This window comes from Mytilus californianus, unplaced genomic scaffold (genome assembly GCF_021869535.1).
Source record: "Mytilus californianus isolate M0D057914Y unplaced genomic scaffold, xbMytCali1.0.p SCAF_10, whole genome shotgun sequence".
In the NCBI taxonomy this organism is placed as follows: Eukaryota; Metazoa; Mollusca; class Bivalvia; order Mytilida; family Mytilidae; genus Mytilus; species Mytilus californianus.
The window spans coordinates 72,618,733-72,633,777 of record NW_026262582.1 but is presented as its reverse complement, the minus strand read 5'-3'; the positions used below and the strand labels follow the sequence as shown (position 1 = coordinate 72,633,777).

The 15,045-nt window shown below is 30.2% G+C and overlaps 1 protein-coding gene across 1 annotated transcript in view; it reads right to left on the bottom strand.

Moving 5' to 3' along the window:
- Nucleotides 1-490: 490 nt before the first annotated feature.
- Nucleotides 491-15,045, bottom strand: part of LOC127718490 (lupus La protein-like) — a 29,159-nt gene continuing 14,604 nt past the window's right edge. The window contains exons 10-14 of the mRNA XM_052224532.1: nucleotides 14,787-14,930; nucleotides 13,237-13,354; nucleotides 11,708-11,811; nucleotides 10,588-10,702; nucleotides 491-1,385 (exon numbers count right to left, since the gene is read on the bottom strand). Of these exons, the coding sequence (XP_052080492.1) occupies nucleotides 10,613-10,702; nucleotides 11,708-11,811; nucleotides 13,237-13,354; nucleotides 14,787-14,930 (456 nt within the window). The 3' untranslated portion in view covers nucleotides 491-1,385; nucleotides 10,588-10,612. The remainder of the gene's footprint in view (nucleotides 1,386-10,587; nucleotides 10,703-11,707; nucleotides 11,812-13,236; nucleotides 13,355-14,786; nucleotides 14,931-15,045) is intronic.

The window sequence follows — 15,045 nt, the reverse complement described above, 5'->3', positions numbered from 1 at the left end:
AGCAGTATAGGTGGTCCTGAAGTCTCCATTCTTTGGACATTGAGTAAGGAATTGTTCTCAAATTCAAGATTGAAGAACCAATAATTCCTATTCTTAACATTTTCTTTTCTTCGAATATTTGATATTTACGGATTGTAATATACTGGCTGATTTCTTACTCCTGTCTCCAAATACTTGGTTGGTTTTCATGTAAATAATAAATGGAGAATGTGTCCATGGGAAACAGATGCCCCGCTTGCATATAACGTTATAAAGGGCCATAACGCAAGATTGCTAAAAGTGACGCCAACCAAATTCAACCTTGATCTGTGTTTTGTGGTAATAAGCATTGTGTATAGGTTTCATAACATTTTGTCGAGGCAAACTGAAGTTAGAGAATGAAAATCATTTTTGGGCCATGTATACGGAAGGACAGTTACACTTAATGTACCCTCTGGTGACAGCAGAAGCATAATAAAACAGGCAAATAAATAAAGAAAAACTTATATAGTATGACTTGAGAATGATTTTATATTTACAAGATGGTATGTAAGAATGTCCAAGATCATCTCTGTGATCTGTTTCACTCTGACATATAAAACAGACTAAAAAGTTACATCTCATATTTACTATGTGTATGCCTAACAGTTAAACGAGATAAAAACCACATTATGTATCCCTTAACAAGTCCACATAATTTTTCTAATAGAAAACTTTTATCGCCAGTATTCAAAGCTAAGAAATACATAAAAATAATTCATTCACAATAAAACAAGTTTACAATTAAAAAGATGTTTATGGTTCAGTTTCTGTTATGTTCATTTCAATTGAATAACACTGAATTTTGCAACAACAAAGATGAAATTTTGAAAAATTCAGCAATTATTTATTGAAAAAAAAAAAAATTCCCAGCTGGCACTTTATTACCATAGCAATTTGTGAGTGAATCATGTGAGGGAGACATGAATATATCATGCTCTCAGTCAAAATGAATACAATACTACCTTGTGTAATAAACTACCTCCTTCCACATGATCACGATGATTGCAACTTACACTACTCGTTTACTCATAAATGTTAAAAAAACTGACGGAATGGATCCATTCTAATGAATATCATGAAATATGGAATACACTTCCAACATTACAAAATTTTCATAAAAAATTCATTTGTATTTGGTTACTATGCATGATCACCGTGGTAACAACATATGTCTTTTCAATTGTGGTTCCTACAGTAAATAATGGTTTCCATGGTAATTTATGTCATCGATTAAAAAATAACATACAACATCAACAATAATGTACTGCATGATTAAAAGATGAGATTTGAATGTTGAGTACACTGCATGTCCATTAAAATAGAAGTCTTTTGTCTTCTTCTTTTGCTGGTCATGATAAATTTACCTGTAACAAGAAAGTAAAAGGTGTTTAGGTTACATACAGCATAACTTTCAACCAATATATATATACCCCCTTTTTCCATTTTCTGGTAAAATTATTCTACAGACTACGGTTCTGTTTCCCACAGAAATATATGGTCTATGACAGATTTAACCAAAATTCTTTAAGTGAGGGTTTTTAATAGTTAAGGAAACACATACCAAACAGAGATATCTAGAGGGCACCTACTAGTATCCAACAATAGACAGGTGTCTATACAATATGTCAGTATCTTATTCGACCAGTCTAAAAAATTGTGTAGAGATTCGACATAAAACTTTAAAAGATCAGATATCAACATAAAGTTCTCCAAATGACAAAAGACTTTAGAGACAATTTCCCAATGCACGTAGAGTAAGACTTTGGTTAGCTTGCTTGCTTTGTTTGTATATTGTACAATTGTAATTGGGATAACGCCCAATCAATATTGTTTGCAGATGTCAATCTAAATTACAATGCTTGAGCAAACATTTATGCAAACAAAGCAAGCAAGCCAACCAAAGTCTTAATCTACAAGCATTAGGAAAATAGCTCCAAGATAAGACTAAAGGCATTGATCGATGAGGTGATTGACATGCAATACAATTATGAACACATAGCATATGTTTCAACTGGTCTTATAACTACAACCTTCTCCATTTTAATCTAAATTAGGGACTGCTATAGTTAGTATCAAGTTTCTTTAAAGTTGAACAGCCCTAACATGAAGTATTTAAGTAACATCAGAGTTGGTTTTACATTCATCAGATTCATGTAGGGGAATCCAACAATATTATCTCATCATCTGTAACTAGATTGCAATTAAAACACAAATGTATACTTTTAACACGAGGTTATGCTCAAACAAGATCCAACAAGAGTAAATATTACACACAACTGTTTGCTCAATTCTGTGTTTTGAACTTATAACTGCCATATTTAAGATTTTTTTAGACTGACAAATAATTTCTAAATATCAAAAGCCCTGTACCAGATTCAAACTTTGGAATTGGTGTTGAGATTAAAATTGCTGTTTTTGACTAAAATGCATTTACTTGCAAGTGTTATCCAAAGTAAATTATTTTGCTGTGTTTAAAATTTCTCAATCCAAAACCTCTACTTTCAAACTTTATTATTTCCAGAATTTTCCAATGCATGCATCTGAATGTATTTAAGTTACATCAGAGTTGATTTTACATTCATCGGATTCATGTAGGGGAATCCAACAACATTATCTCATCATCTGTAACTAGATTGTGAATATAAATCAAAAAGTAAACTGTGATTTTTCTATGAAGATCATCATTGAACTTGTATAAATACCTGGGTGCTAAACTCTGTTCATAAGATCATAAGATAATTTTAAAGTAATGATCTTCAGCTAAATATTCTTTTAATCATCATTTATAATATTTAATCCAAAATTATTGAGGATCAACATGTTTTTTCTTCTCACCATTATCACACTAGAAACTTCAGTCAATTTTGAGTTGAACATTTGTATTAACCAGGATCAGCAATAAGTTTTAATCATTGCCAATCTTGAGTCTAACATGTGTAGAAACATCATTTCCTGGTATTGATAAAAAATACTTTTATTAGAAGAATTTCACACTTATGGTAGATTCTAAAGATATAATTTGGTGGTTTCATATGCATCATATACATTTTAAAATGAATAAAGGAATAAGGATATAAGACATGTATCCCCTCAAAAAAGAAGTCATTTCAAGCCTTTGCCTTCTAATTCAATTGCTGACAAAAGTTTATTTGTTTTTATCTCAACTAATTTTACAAGACTGAACAATAATTATAAAGACACATTCAGTCTTTTAGTTCATATTGACTATGGTAAGTTCAGTACTATTCAGATGTTTTACTAATTGCCAATTCAAACATGAAGGTCAAGGTCAGTCTATTTTAAGTGCATTTAGTTGCTTTTGTTTTCCTGAAAATGTCAATATAACTACAAGAAAAAATACATAAAAAGTAGCCTAATAACTGAATTCTGAAACTCAGTAGTGCTATCAAAGCAAAACTTTATTTAAGTATGAACTATTTCCGGAAACTTTTTCTTTCCAAACAAGCTAGATAATACATATTGATAAATAAGAATTCATATATACTTACTTATTTACGATTGAAAATGAAATATTTATAATATAGTTTAGATGAATTGTAAGGTATTATTGATAAACAGAGAGAAACCCTGGATTTCTTGTAAAAATAAAGAGACCCTTCACTAGAATGCTGGACTAGTGAAGTAAATTGTTAACAGCAAGCAATATATTGTTGAATAAAAAAAAAAAAAAAAAAAAAAAACAACAACTTTACTTTGTTAGGTTTCAAACTTGTACTTTTTCAGAACAATTTTCAGTGAAGAACAGCCCTGACATCAAGTTGTATCAGTTACATCAGAGTTGGGGTTTACATTCATTAGATTCATGTAGGGGAATCCATCAATATAATATCATCATGTGTAACTAGATTATGAATATAAATTTATATATAAACTATGTTCAATGAACATCTTCATGGAACTTGAATTATTTTCCTGTGTGATCAGTTCTGATCATATAAGATATTTTTTTTTTTAAAGTAATGAACTACAACCAAATACTGTTTTAATCAATATTTATATTATTTTGTTAACACATGTACAGATTAACACCATCATGTTTAAATAGTCAGTTTTAAGTTTAAAAATTGTATCAACCAGGATCAGCAATAAGTTTTTTAATCATTGTCAATCTTGAGTCTAACATGTGTATAAACATCATCTCCTGGTAAGACAAAATATTTTTTTATTATCAGAATTGCACACAACATGACTTATGTTATATTCTTAAGATTTAATTCGGTGGTTTTATATGCGTCATCTACATAACTAAATAAAGCAAAACGGATATTAAGACCTATATCCCCCTAAATAGTTATTTCATAACTTAATAATTATAGACATGTTCAGTCTTTTGGTCCATATCCATTGAGGTAAATTCAGTACTATTCAATTTGTTTTACTAATAGCCAAATCAGACATGCAAGATAAGTTCAGTCTATTTCAATGTATTTAATTTGCTTTTGTTTTCCTAAAAATAAGCAACATAAAAAATACATCACAAGTAGCCTGAATCTAAATAAGACTGCTTTAGTTGGATCATTCTAAAACTCTTTAGTGCTATCAAAGCAAAATTTTCTTTTGTTGTGTTTCAAATTTCTTATACAGATGTATTTTTTTCTGGAAAATTTTCAATGAAGAACAAACAGCACTAACATGAAGTATTTAAGTAACATCAGAGTTGATTTTACATTCATCAGATTCATGTAGGGGAATCCAACAACATTATCTCATCATGTGTAACTTGTGAATATAAATTTAAAAAATAAACGTAATCTTTGGGCTATTTTCCATGAAGATCGTCGTGGAACTCATATAGATAACTGTGTGCTCAATGCTGATGATAAGTTATTTATTCATTTCATGAATTACATGAACTAAATATTGTTTAATCTTTACGTCTGAAGTATTGTATAAGAAAACTTTTGATTTTCAATCATGGTCATACTGGAAACTTAACAAATTTAGGGATTAACATCATCATTATGTTTTAATCACAGTCCATTTTGAGTTTAATTTTGTATACACCAGGATCAGCAGTAAGTTCTAATCATTGTCAATCTTGAGTCTAACATGTGTATAAACATCATCTCCTGGTATTGATTAAAAAACTTTTAATAGAACTGCACACTAAGATATAATTTAGTGGTTTCACATCATTGTCATCTACAGATGTAATAAAACAGGTGAAAATAAGTCCCATACACACCCTCCCCCATAAACAACTCATTCCATAACTTTATATTGAACTTTCAATTCAATTATTCACAAAAACATTTTTATCTAAACTGATCTTACTATTTATATAAAAATAAGAAGTTGTGGTATGATAGCAAGTTAGGCAACTATCCACCAGAGACCTAAAGACTTTGATGTAAGCAACTATAGGTACCCTAGAGTAGCCTAAAATCTGAATAAGATTGAATAGATAATGCTTATACATTTCAGTCTGACTGAGTTGTACATGATTCCAACGAAAACATTACTTTTCTGCATTTCAAATATCTCAAAATCACATTATCACATAATTTAAGAATACTTTTCAATGATGAACAGCCCTGACATCAAGTATTTAAGATACATCAGAGTTGATTTTACATTCATCAGATTCATGTAGGGGAATCCAACAATATAATCTCATCATGTGTAACTAGATTGCAATTAATACATAAAAGTTGAATATGGAGCTATGCCCAAAACATATACATCACACAACTGTTAGCTAAATTCTGTCTTTTGAACTTAAAATTGGCATCTTTAAAACATTTTTTAAGACTGAGGAATAAATACAAAAAATTAAAAGGCTTACCAGGTTCAACCATTGCAATTGAGATTAAAATGTCTGTTTTTGATTAAAATTCATTTACTTTCTCTGTTTTTATTAAAATTCATTTACTTACAAGTGTTCTCAAACAAAAATTATTTTGATATGTACTAATTTTTTCTCTCTCCAAAAACTCTACTTTCAAACTGTCATATTATTTCGAGAATATTCCAATGCATGCACCTCACTGTATTATAAGCTACATCAGAGTTGATTTTACATTCATCAGATTCATGTAGGGGAATCCAACAACATTATCTCATCATCTGTAACTAGATTGCATACTGAATGTGTTTGGTCATTGTTTAAGTAGCAGTGACTTGTAGTTGTTTGGCCTTTTGATGAATAGTTGTTTCATTGGCAATCATACATCATCTAATTTTTATATACACTTAACTAAATCAAGATTCTACTACAACACATATTATACACAACTGTCTGATGAATTCTGTCTTTTTGATAATAAATTGCCAGTAAAACAATCTAAAACACCTTATTATCTCTGGTTCAAGCATTTGTGGTTAGTTAAATATAGATGTTTCACACTAAAATTCTATAGGTAACAATGTGCTATCAAAAGGAAAATATTTTCCAGTGTTCTTAATATTTTCTAAATTAAACCTTTAACTTGTTAAATAATTTCAGGAATTTTGCAATGCACTTCCCAAATATCTGATTTTTTTAAGTTACATCAGAGTTGATTTTACATTCATCAGATTCATGTAGGGGAATCCAACAACATTATCTCATCATGTCTCACTAAGTTCTGAATATAAATCTAAAAGTGTAACTAAATTCTGTATATGAATTTAAATGTAAACTGTGGACATTTTTCAATACAAATTGTACAGGAACTCAAATGTGTAACCATGATAACTGATATTTCAATTCTGATGATAAGTTTTTTTTCTTTTAAGTAATGAACTACAACTCAATAAAGTTTAAATAATTATTAATCTTTTGTCTTCACTACTGTAAATTCAGAAAATGTTAAGAAGTTTTTAATGTTGAGAAAAAAATTGCAACAGGATAGAAATAAAAACTTGCATTCCAAATTTGATAGCATTATTTGTATTCAGTATTTATTGAAATCGCAATAATTAAACTTGCCCTTGTGTCCAATGTTTTAACAATCACAATGAAAAAAATGCACACAAAACTTACAAGTTACAGATTTATATAAGATAACTTATGTCATCAATCTAGAAAATTTACAGAACTATATACTGTTTTCAATCATGGTCAAACTATAAAACTTACATCATTAAGTTTTTTAAACAGTCAATTCTTTTCAACTTTTTGAGTTAACCAGGATCAGCAGTAAATTTTAATCATTGTCAATCTTGAGTCTAACATGTGTATAAACATCATCTCCTGGTATTGATAAAATAACTTGTATTATAAGAACTGCACACTAATGGTGGATTCTTCAGATTTAATTTGGTGGTTTCACATCATGTGTCATCTACACAAGAACGTAAATTACTGGGAAATAAGAACTGTAAGCCTCCCCATCTCAAATAAAACAATTACTTTTTGTTCCTCATTTATTATAATGACTTATTCAATTATTGGCAAAAATATCTTTTGATATAAACTTATAATACAACACTGAACACTATATTTTGATCTAAACTTATAATACAAGACTGAACAATAATTATCAAGACAAGTTTATCAATTTGAGTTCATATCTATTGAGGTAAATTCATTTGTTGCTTACAGCCAAATAGACATGTAAATTACGTTAAGACATTTTCATTGTTCATAGTTGCTATCATTTCCCTGTGATAAACAATACCTCTTGACTTGCATCTCAAGCTTTATGTTTAAAAATGCTTTTTACAGTTGAAACAAACATATGCATGGACCAATATCATCATCAAATTTTATACATGGTCAATTTTGAGTTTAACATTTGAATCAACCAGGATCAGCAATAAGTTATAATCATTGTCAATCTTGAGTCTAACATGTGTATAAACATCATCTCCTGGTATTGATAAAATTATTTAGAAGAAATTTAAATATATATTCTTTTGATTTCATTCTTTTCTAATTTACAGTATTTAACATTTTGAACTAAAAATGTCATTCAACAAATAATTTACCTTAGAAGATTAAGCACAACAGTATGATTTTTGATTTTTGGTGTTTTAACGCCACATTTAAGCACCGCTTTTGGGCTATTTCGTGGCAGCAAGTTTTTATTGGTGGAGGAAGCCGGACTGGAGTGCCCAGAGAAAACCACTGACCTTCGATAGGAAAACTGACAATCCTAGTCAATTAAGATTGGAGTCGAGTGCACCTGCACGAGCTGGGTTCGAACTCATCACCTCAGTGTTGACTGGCTTGTGATTACAGTATACCACTCGGCCACCGAGGCCCCCACGCAACATTATGAAGCTCAGTGCTTTTACATCAATTTTTCAGACATCTTCACTAGAAGGTAACTTCGGTATTGTACATAGGCTTTGCTTAAAATCAATTGATCTATGAGTATTCTACTTTCATCAGCATGTTCAGTAAATGTTATTTACAATTTAGTTTAAATGCTTAATCATTTCAAACTATTTTAAAATTGAAATGGCTGATTAAGACTTTAAAATCATAAATGCTATCAAGGAAATTTTTATTTGACTAAGCTTCTTAAATTAATCTTACCACAAATTTAAAAATTCAACAAAAAACATTTTCTTTAGGCTTGTATACAAACTTTGGCACATCCCTGAAGTCAAATATCCATGAAAAATACAATTTTTCATTAATCAACGAAAATTGGTAACCATGAAAATAAATGAATCTACATGCACCTCACTGTATTATTAGTAACATCAGAGTTGATTTTACATTCATCAGATTCATGTAGGGGAATCCAACAATATCATCTCATCATCTGTAACTACTAGATTTTAGACAAAAATAAAAGCAAGGCCCTAATAAACTTTAGGTGCAAAAGTTGTTATTTGAAAGGAAACTTCAAAAAAGTTAAAAGCTACTGTACAAATATTTTCAATAGAGCAAGATAGCAATGTGGGCAGTGTTTAACTAATGATAAATTATATGATTATCTCCCCTTAATAATGCACAAATATCCAATATTTTTCAATTGTATGGCAGTGTATTACAGTGTTTCATATGTTTGGAAACGTATCCTTAATTAAAATATACTAATTCTAAGTGGTTTAAATAGCTATATTACTAATTGTAAGTGATTTAAATAGCTATATTACTAATTGTAAGTGATTTAAATAGCTATATTACTAATTATAAGTGATTTAAATAGCTATATTACTGATTTTAAGTGGTTTAAACAGCTATAAATAGATTTTCTTTGATTTTATATAAATGAAATATTCCAGATGTAGCTTGGAATATTTTTTTCAAGAAAACTTATTTCTAGTTGCTAAGAAAAATTCCCAATGACAAATTGCGACAGAGGGCAGATCAATATAAAACAACACCTAAGAGAAGGTAATATCATATATACTGTGGATTTATTATTATAGTGGATTTATTATTATAGTAGATTTATTATTATAGTGGATTTATTATTATAGTGGATTTCATGAGTACAGGATAACTATGAATTAAATCAACCTCAAATTTAATGTTCAACAAATTACAAATTTTCTATAGGCTTGTATGCAGACTTTGGCAAAACCACACAATCAAATACCACCGATAATACAGATTTTCCTAGATCCATAAAAATTGGTATACATGAAAAATAAATGAATCCGCTGTAAATTAATTATATTTTGGAAAGCCTGCTTGAACATTACATCAGAGTTGGTAGTTCAATCATCAGATTCATGTAGGGGAATCCAACATTGTAATCTCATCATGTGTACAGAATCTCCTATCATTTAACAGTCATCAACAAAAACAAATTAAGCAGTCATCAACCAATTTCAATAGCTTTATTCATCTATACTTATACAAAAGAAAACCTTGTTTTACACTGGTCTTTTTGGGGCCTTTATAGCTTGCTGTTCGGTGTGAGCTTAAGCTCCATGTTGAAGGCTGTACTTTGACCTATAATTGTTTACTTTTTACACATTGTGACTTGGATGGATAGTTGTCTCATTGGCACTCATACCACATCTTCTTATTTATATCTACATATAAAGTTCAAAGATACAAGTGGCCAATTAAGATACTGTAAACTTTATAGTCTAAAAAAAATTATCTCCTCCTACATGTGAAAAAAATAAGGAGTATGCTTCCAAAAATAGCAGGAATAACGGCAAAAGTCAGAATATAACATTCATTCATTTATTCATATCTTCAACAAGCAACAATAAACCCCTGTGAGCTGATTTTACTAGTTTTAGGTTGATAATTTTTCAGGATCAGCAGTATTTTATAATCATGGTAAATCTTGAGTCTAACATGTGTAAACATCATTTCCTGGTTTTATAAATTAGGCCGTTAGTTATCTCAATTGACTTGTTTCATATTTTTCATGTAAGGACCTTTTATAGCCGACTATACGGTATGGGTTTTTCTAATTGTTAAAGGCCTTACGGTTGCCTATAACTGCTTACATCCACTTCATTTGAACTTTGGTGGATAGTTGTCTAATTGGCAATCATACCACATCTCCTTATTTCAATAAGTAATTGCATTACAGCCCCACTTAATTATAATTATAATGATAATATAAAATCTGCCTTTAATCTAGTTTAATTACACTCACAATCACAATTAAACCCTCTTTTATTTACCCTAATTATACTTACAATGACAATAATTAAAATCTGTCTTTTATTCATCATCATCCTCATCGTCATCATGATCATCATCTCCTCCACTCTTATCATTATCATCAACATCATCATCTCGACTTCTTTTACTCTGTAAATTTCATCAAAAAAACAATCAAAATACTGCTCATGTGTCCACACTTCACTTACCAAAAATCTCAAAAAAATCCTCTCTGTGAGGTTGTTTCAGAATTGGTTTTGTTTTTATATTCAGTAAACCAACTTTTTTTTTAGGGGATACTTTTATGCATTTAAATCTTTTTAGCCGACGTCACAACAATTTAGTTTTGCATTTTTCTAATTTGCTTCTCACAAAAATTAATAGCTTGTGAAATCTTAATTGTAAAAATTTGTACTTGATCTGAGTTTTGTGGTAATAAGTATTGTGTATAAGTTTCATAAAATTTGGTTGAGGCAAACTTAAGTTAAAGAACGGAAACAAAAAATTCAGCAATTTTTCTATTTGTAATGGGGCATAACTCTAGAACAATAAAAGTGACATCCCCAAAGTTCAAACTTGATCTGTATTTTGTGGTAATAAGAATTGTGTATAAGTTTCATAACATTTGGTTGAGGCAAACTTAAGTTAGAGAACGGAAACGGAAAATTCAGCAATTTTTTCATTTGTAAAGGGGCATAACTCTAGAACGGTTGAGATGACGCCACCAAAATTCAAACTTGATCTGTGTTTTGTGGTAATAAGCATTGTGTATAAGTTTCATAACATTTGGTTGAGACAAACTAAAGTTAGAGAACAGAAACCAGTTTTGGGATGTACGGACGTACAGACGGACAAAGGTAAAACGACGGGGGAGCATAAAAAAATTGCATACCTGCCAACTTTTCAAAATCTCCATGGGGGATTTTAAGCGCAAGAGGACCTAATGCTCCTCTTATATTGTCATAAGTGTTTCTAATCTACTACTGTATTGTTTGAATGAGTATGTATGTGCTTATACCCTTTTAACTCATTTAAATGCCTGTTTTGAGGTGTTCAGTTTATAAAATAAAGAATTTCAAAATTCAGGTCAACACCTCCCATGGGGGAAATCCCCCATAAATCGTGAAGGTTGGCAGGTCTGAAATTGATACTCACCCTTGGTCCTCGGTGATCTCGGCTTTTCCTTTTACTGCTACTTTTCTTCTTTTTTTCATCTTGATCTCGTAAAATTTTTCTCCAATGGACTATTTCTTCTTCACCTATAATATAAAATGAAAATCAGTTACTGTTAGATGGAAGAAAATCTTAAAATGTCTATTTCCACTGATTATTAAATATTTTCAAACTTTAAATTCAAGTTTTATCAACAATCTAAAATTTCAAAATTTAACTATTGAGAGTGGAAAATTATTGTAGTGGTAGAATCTCTTTCTTTATTGATTTAAAAGAAAATGCTATGTGCAATGTTCCTATTGGATGTGTAGAAGAAATTACATGAGAGAAATGCAATCAACATGTGGTTTATTAAAATTTATAAAACTATCAAGAACTGCTTTAAATACATACAGAATGAGAGAAATAATAAATAATAACAAAATAAAATTCATTTATTGTTAGATATCAGTATTCACAAAATAAAATTCTGTTACAAATTCAGTCACTTCTACAGTACATAAGCTATCTACATTAAATTTTAGACATTTCTATAGCAATCCACATGGGCAGTACACTTTTGCCAACTCAAATTTATTCATAGATTTATTTTAAAATATTGAATTCAAAATCATAAAACTAATTTTCCAAAGTAAAAGTAGGTGGAAGGCAATCAAAATGACATCATATCCAAAATATATATTATATATGAAGGCTATTCCATTAAAATGTATGTGGGAGGGTAGGAAGGAAAGTTTAATTATTGAATGTGGGTCATGGGTCTTTTTTCAGTATTCGTCAATTACCATTATGCAAAATTATCTAAAAAATGGTTCTTGGTTGTAGGGATATTTTGAAAGTCCCTTCCTACCCTCCCACATACATTTTAATGGAAGAGCCCTGATGCTCGACTCAAATTTAAATATAGATCTATTTCAAAATATTGAATTCAAAAGCTTAAATAATTTCTCCATTGTAAAGTAAGTTCAAATGTTTTGACGAAAATCAATAAATATGCTATCGTCCTGATTAAGTATTCCATATCTTTTTGCTATACTTCTGGAAAAGATCAATCTATTACTGTATATTCAGAAATTATTGTGAGGTTTTTATTAATGCGAATAATGTGACTGTGTGCGTATTGCATTTTGATATCTGATACATACATCTACTGTAGAAACATTAATTTTCGTGGGGTTAAAATTTCGTGGTTTTGTCTCCATATAAGATTTCATGGGGAATTGATTTCGTGGTTTCCAGTAAATGGAAGTGATAATGTATGTTGGTTAAATTTTCGTGGGGGTTTTAATTTCGTGGATATATTCTTTCCACGAAATAAACGAAATTAAATCCTCCACGAAAATTTCTGCTTTTACAGTATATGCAGATTTTCCTGAAATCGCAATAATTAATCTCGCATTTGTCCATTCTTTGAATCCTCAATAATTTCTGAATTTACAGTTATCAATTAATGATTGACTATGCAGTCTTTTTTTTAAAAATTTGCTTTCTTTTATCATAATAATTCCTACCTTCTAAAACTCGAACTTCCACTTCACAATTATTAATGACAATTTTATCTTCATTAGCTGCCTTTGCTTTCTCTAAAACTTCCTCAGCTTTTCCTCCTTCTTCAAACCTGACGCATGCCTGATAATAAATTGAATTTGATATAAAACTCTCAACCTCAGTGTTCAACTACCTAAGACCACTCGGCCACCGAGGCCCCCCAACCATCACTGGAAGTTAATCAAACAAAATTTCACCCCTTTTTTTCCTGTGTACAAGCTTTAGTAACCATGTCACCTCAAGTTTCCAAAATATTCTATAGAAACACCAAATAAAAAAAGAATGGTGATTTGAAACACCCAAGATATATGTTTATGACTCAGAATTTTTTTTCTGCAATGCAATGTAGAATTAATTTCCTACAACTGTCAAATTCAAGGGAATTATTTTTTTTCAACTCTTTTTCGTATGCAACCGGATGTGACGTACTATGATTTGGTGGTATTACACCTTATAGGTAAAATCCTTAAAAACTACGTGTTATCCCAAAGTTCTGATTTACTCAGTTTTCAGTATTTTGGGCATACATGGGAAAGTAAGCAAAAATTTGTAAAATTTTCAAAGAATTTAACGTCAATTTTTTTTTTTTTACATAATTCATGAATTTTTAAAGAAAAAGCTACCAGATACAATATTCGAGATTTTAGTGACAATTGACATTAAAACATGATTTTATTTTTTATTTTAGCTGTAAAACAGTCTTCACGCTTAACCACAAGACCACCAACAAGAAAGCAATTTTACAAGCCTGGGCTGGCTTGTAAAATTGCTTTCGGGCTTGTAAAATTCTTCTCTACAAGCCAACACAATCCAACTAAAATTTTCATAAAATTGAGCTGCGGGCTTGTGGATTCAAAAGTTTATCGTGAACACTGGTAAAATATGGGATCACATATTTTTTTTCAGGATGTCTTGTCAAATACTTGGAAACAACAAAATTAAATAAATTTTCTTTGGATGCAAGTCCATCAAATAAGATTGTTTGTTCACCAAAAGATGTTTGCTTTTATTTTACATTTGCTTTTGACAAGTAAATGATTTGTAAACTCTGGCACATACCTGGACACTAAGCTATTTCCAAAGTACAATAAAATCAAATTCCAGCAATCTAGCCACTTCCATATCACAAAAGATAAATTTATGAAGTTATGGCTACTTTGTGTATTTTTCCTTTGTGATAATTTTTCAAATCATGCTACTTGCTTGAGATAGAAAATCATCTCAGAAACTAAGGGGGCAAGTGCCATTGTTAATGTCAACATCAGCTACATCATAGGCAAAAAATAGCGATAATCAGATTATCAATGGTCTTTCAATCTCAAGGATGTTGCTCCACCACATCTCATCTCAGGACTGTCGCCCTTTGATGAGATTGTAACTGAGAAACACTCTCTCGTTTGAAAAACCATCCATAATCTTGAATTATTTGTTAAATTTTGTTGTTGAATGCTGTAATATTTGCATTGCAAAATATGGACCTAACTTGTATGTCCTATTAAACTAGATTTCTTACCTTTGTGTCACCAGTATCAAAGTCCACCCAGGCCACAGGGGCAAAGTCTGTGAAATAATTTTTGATTGCCTCCCTTTCTGTGTCAATTGCTGTAATATTCTCTACACAAAGTACAGATCCAACTGTCATTGCATCGATCACCCGCTGAAACACAGTTTAAACTAAAATTAATACCTATCCATTAATGTAATCTCTTGGGGCTGTTTCCAAAAAAAACATACATGGGAAACAGTGAAAAACTTGAAAATCTCCACGTTCT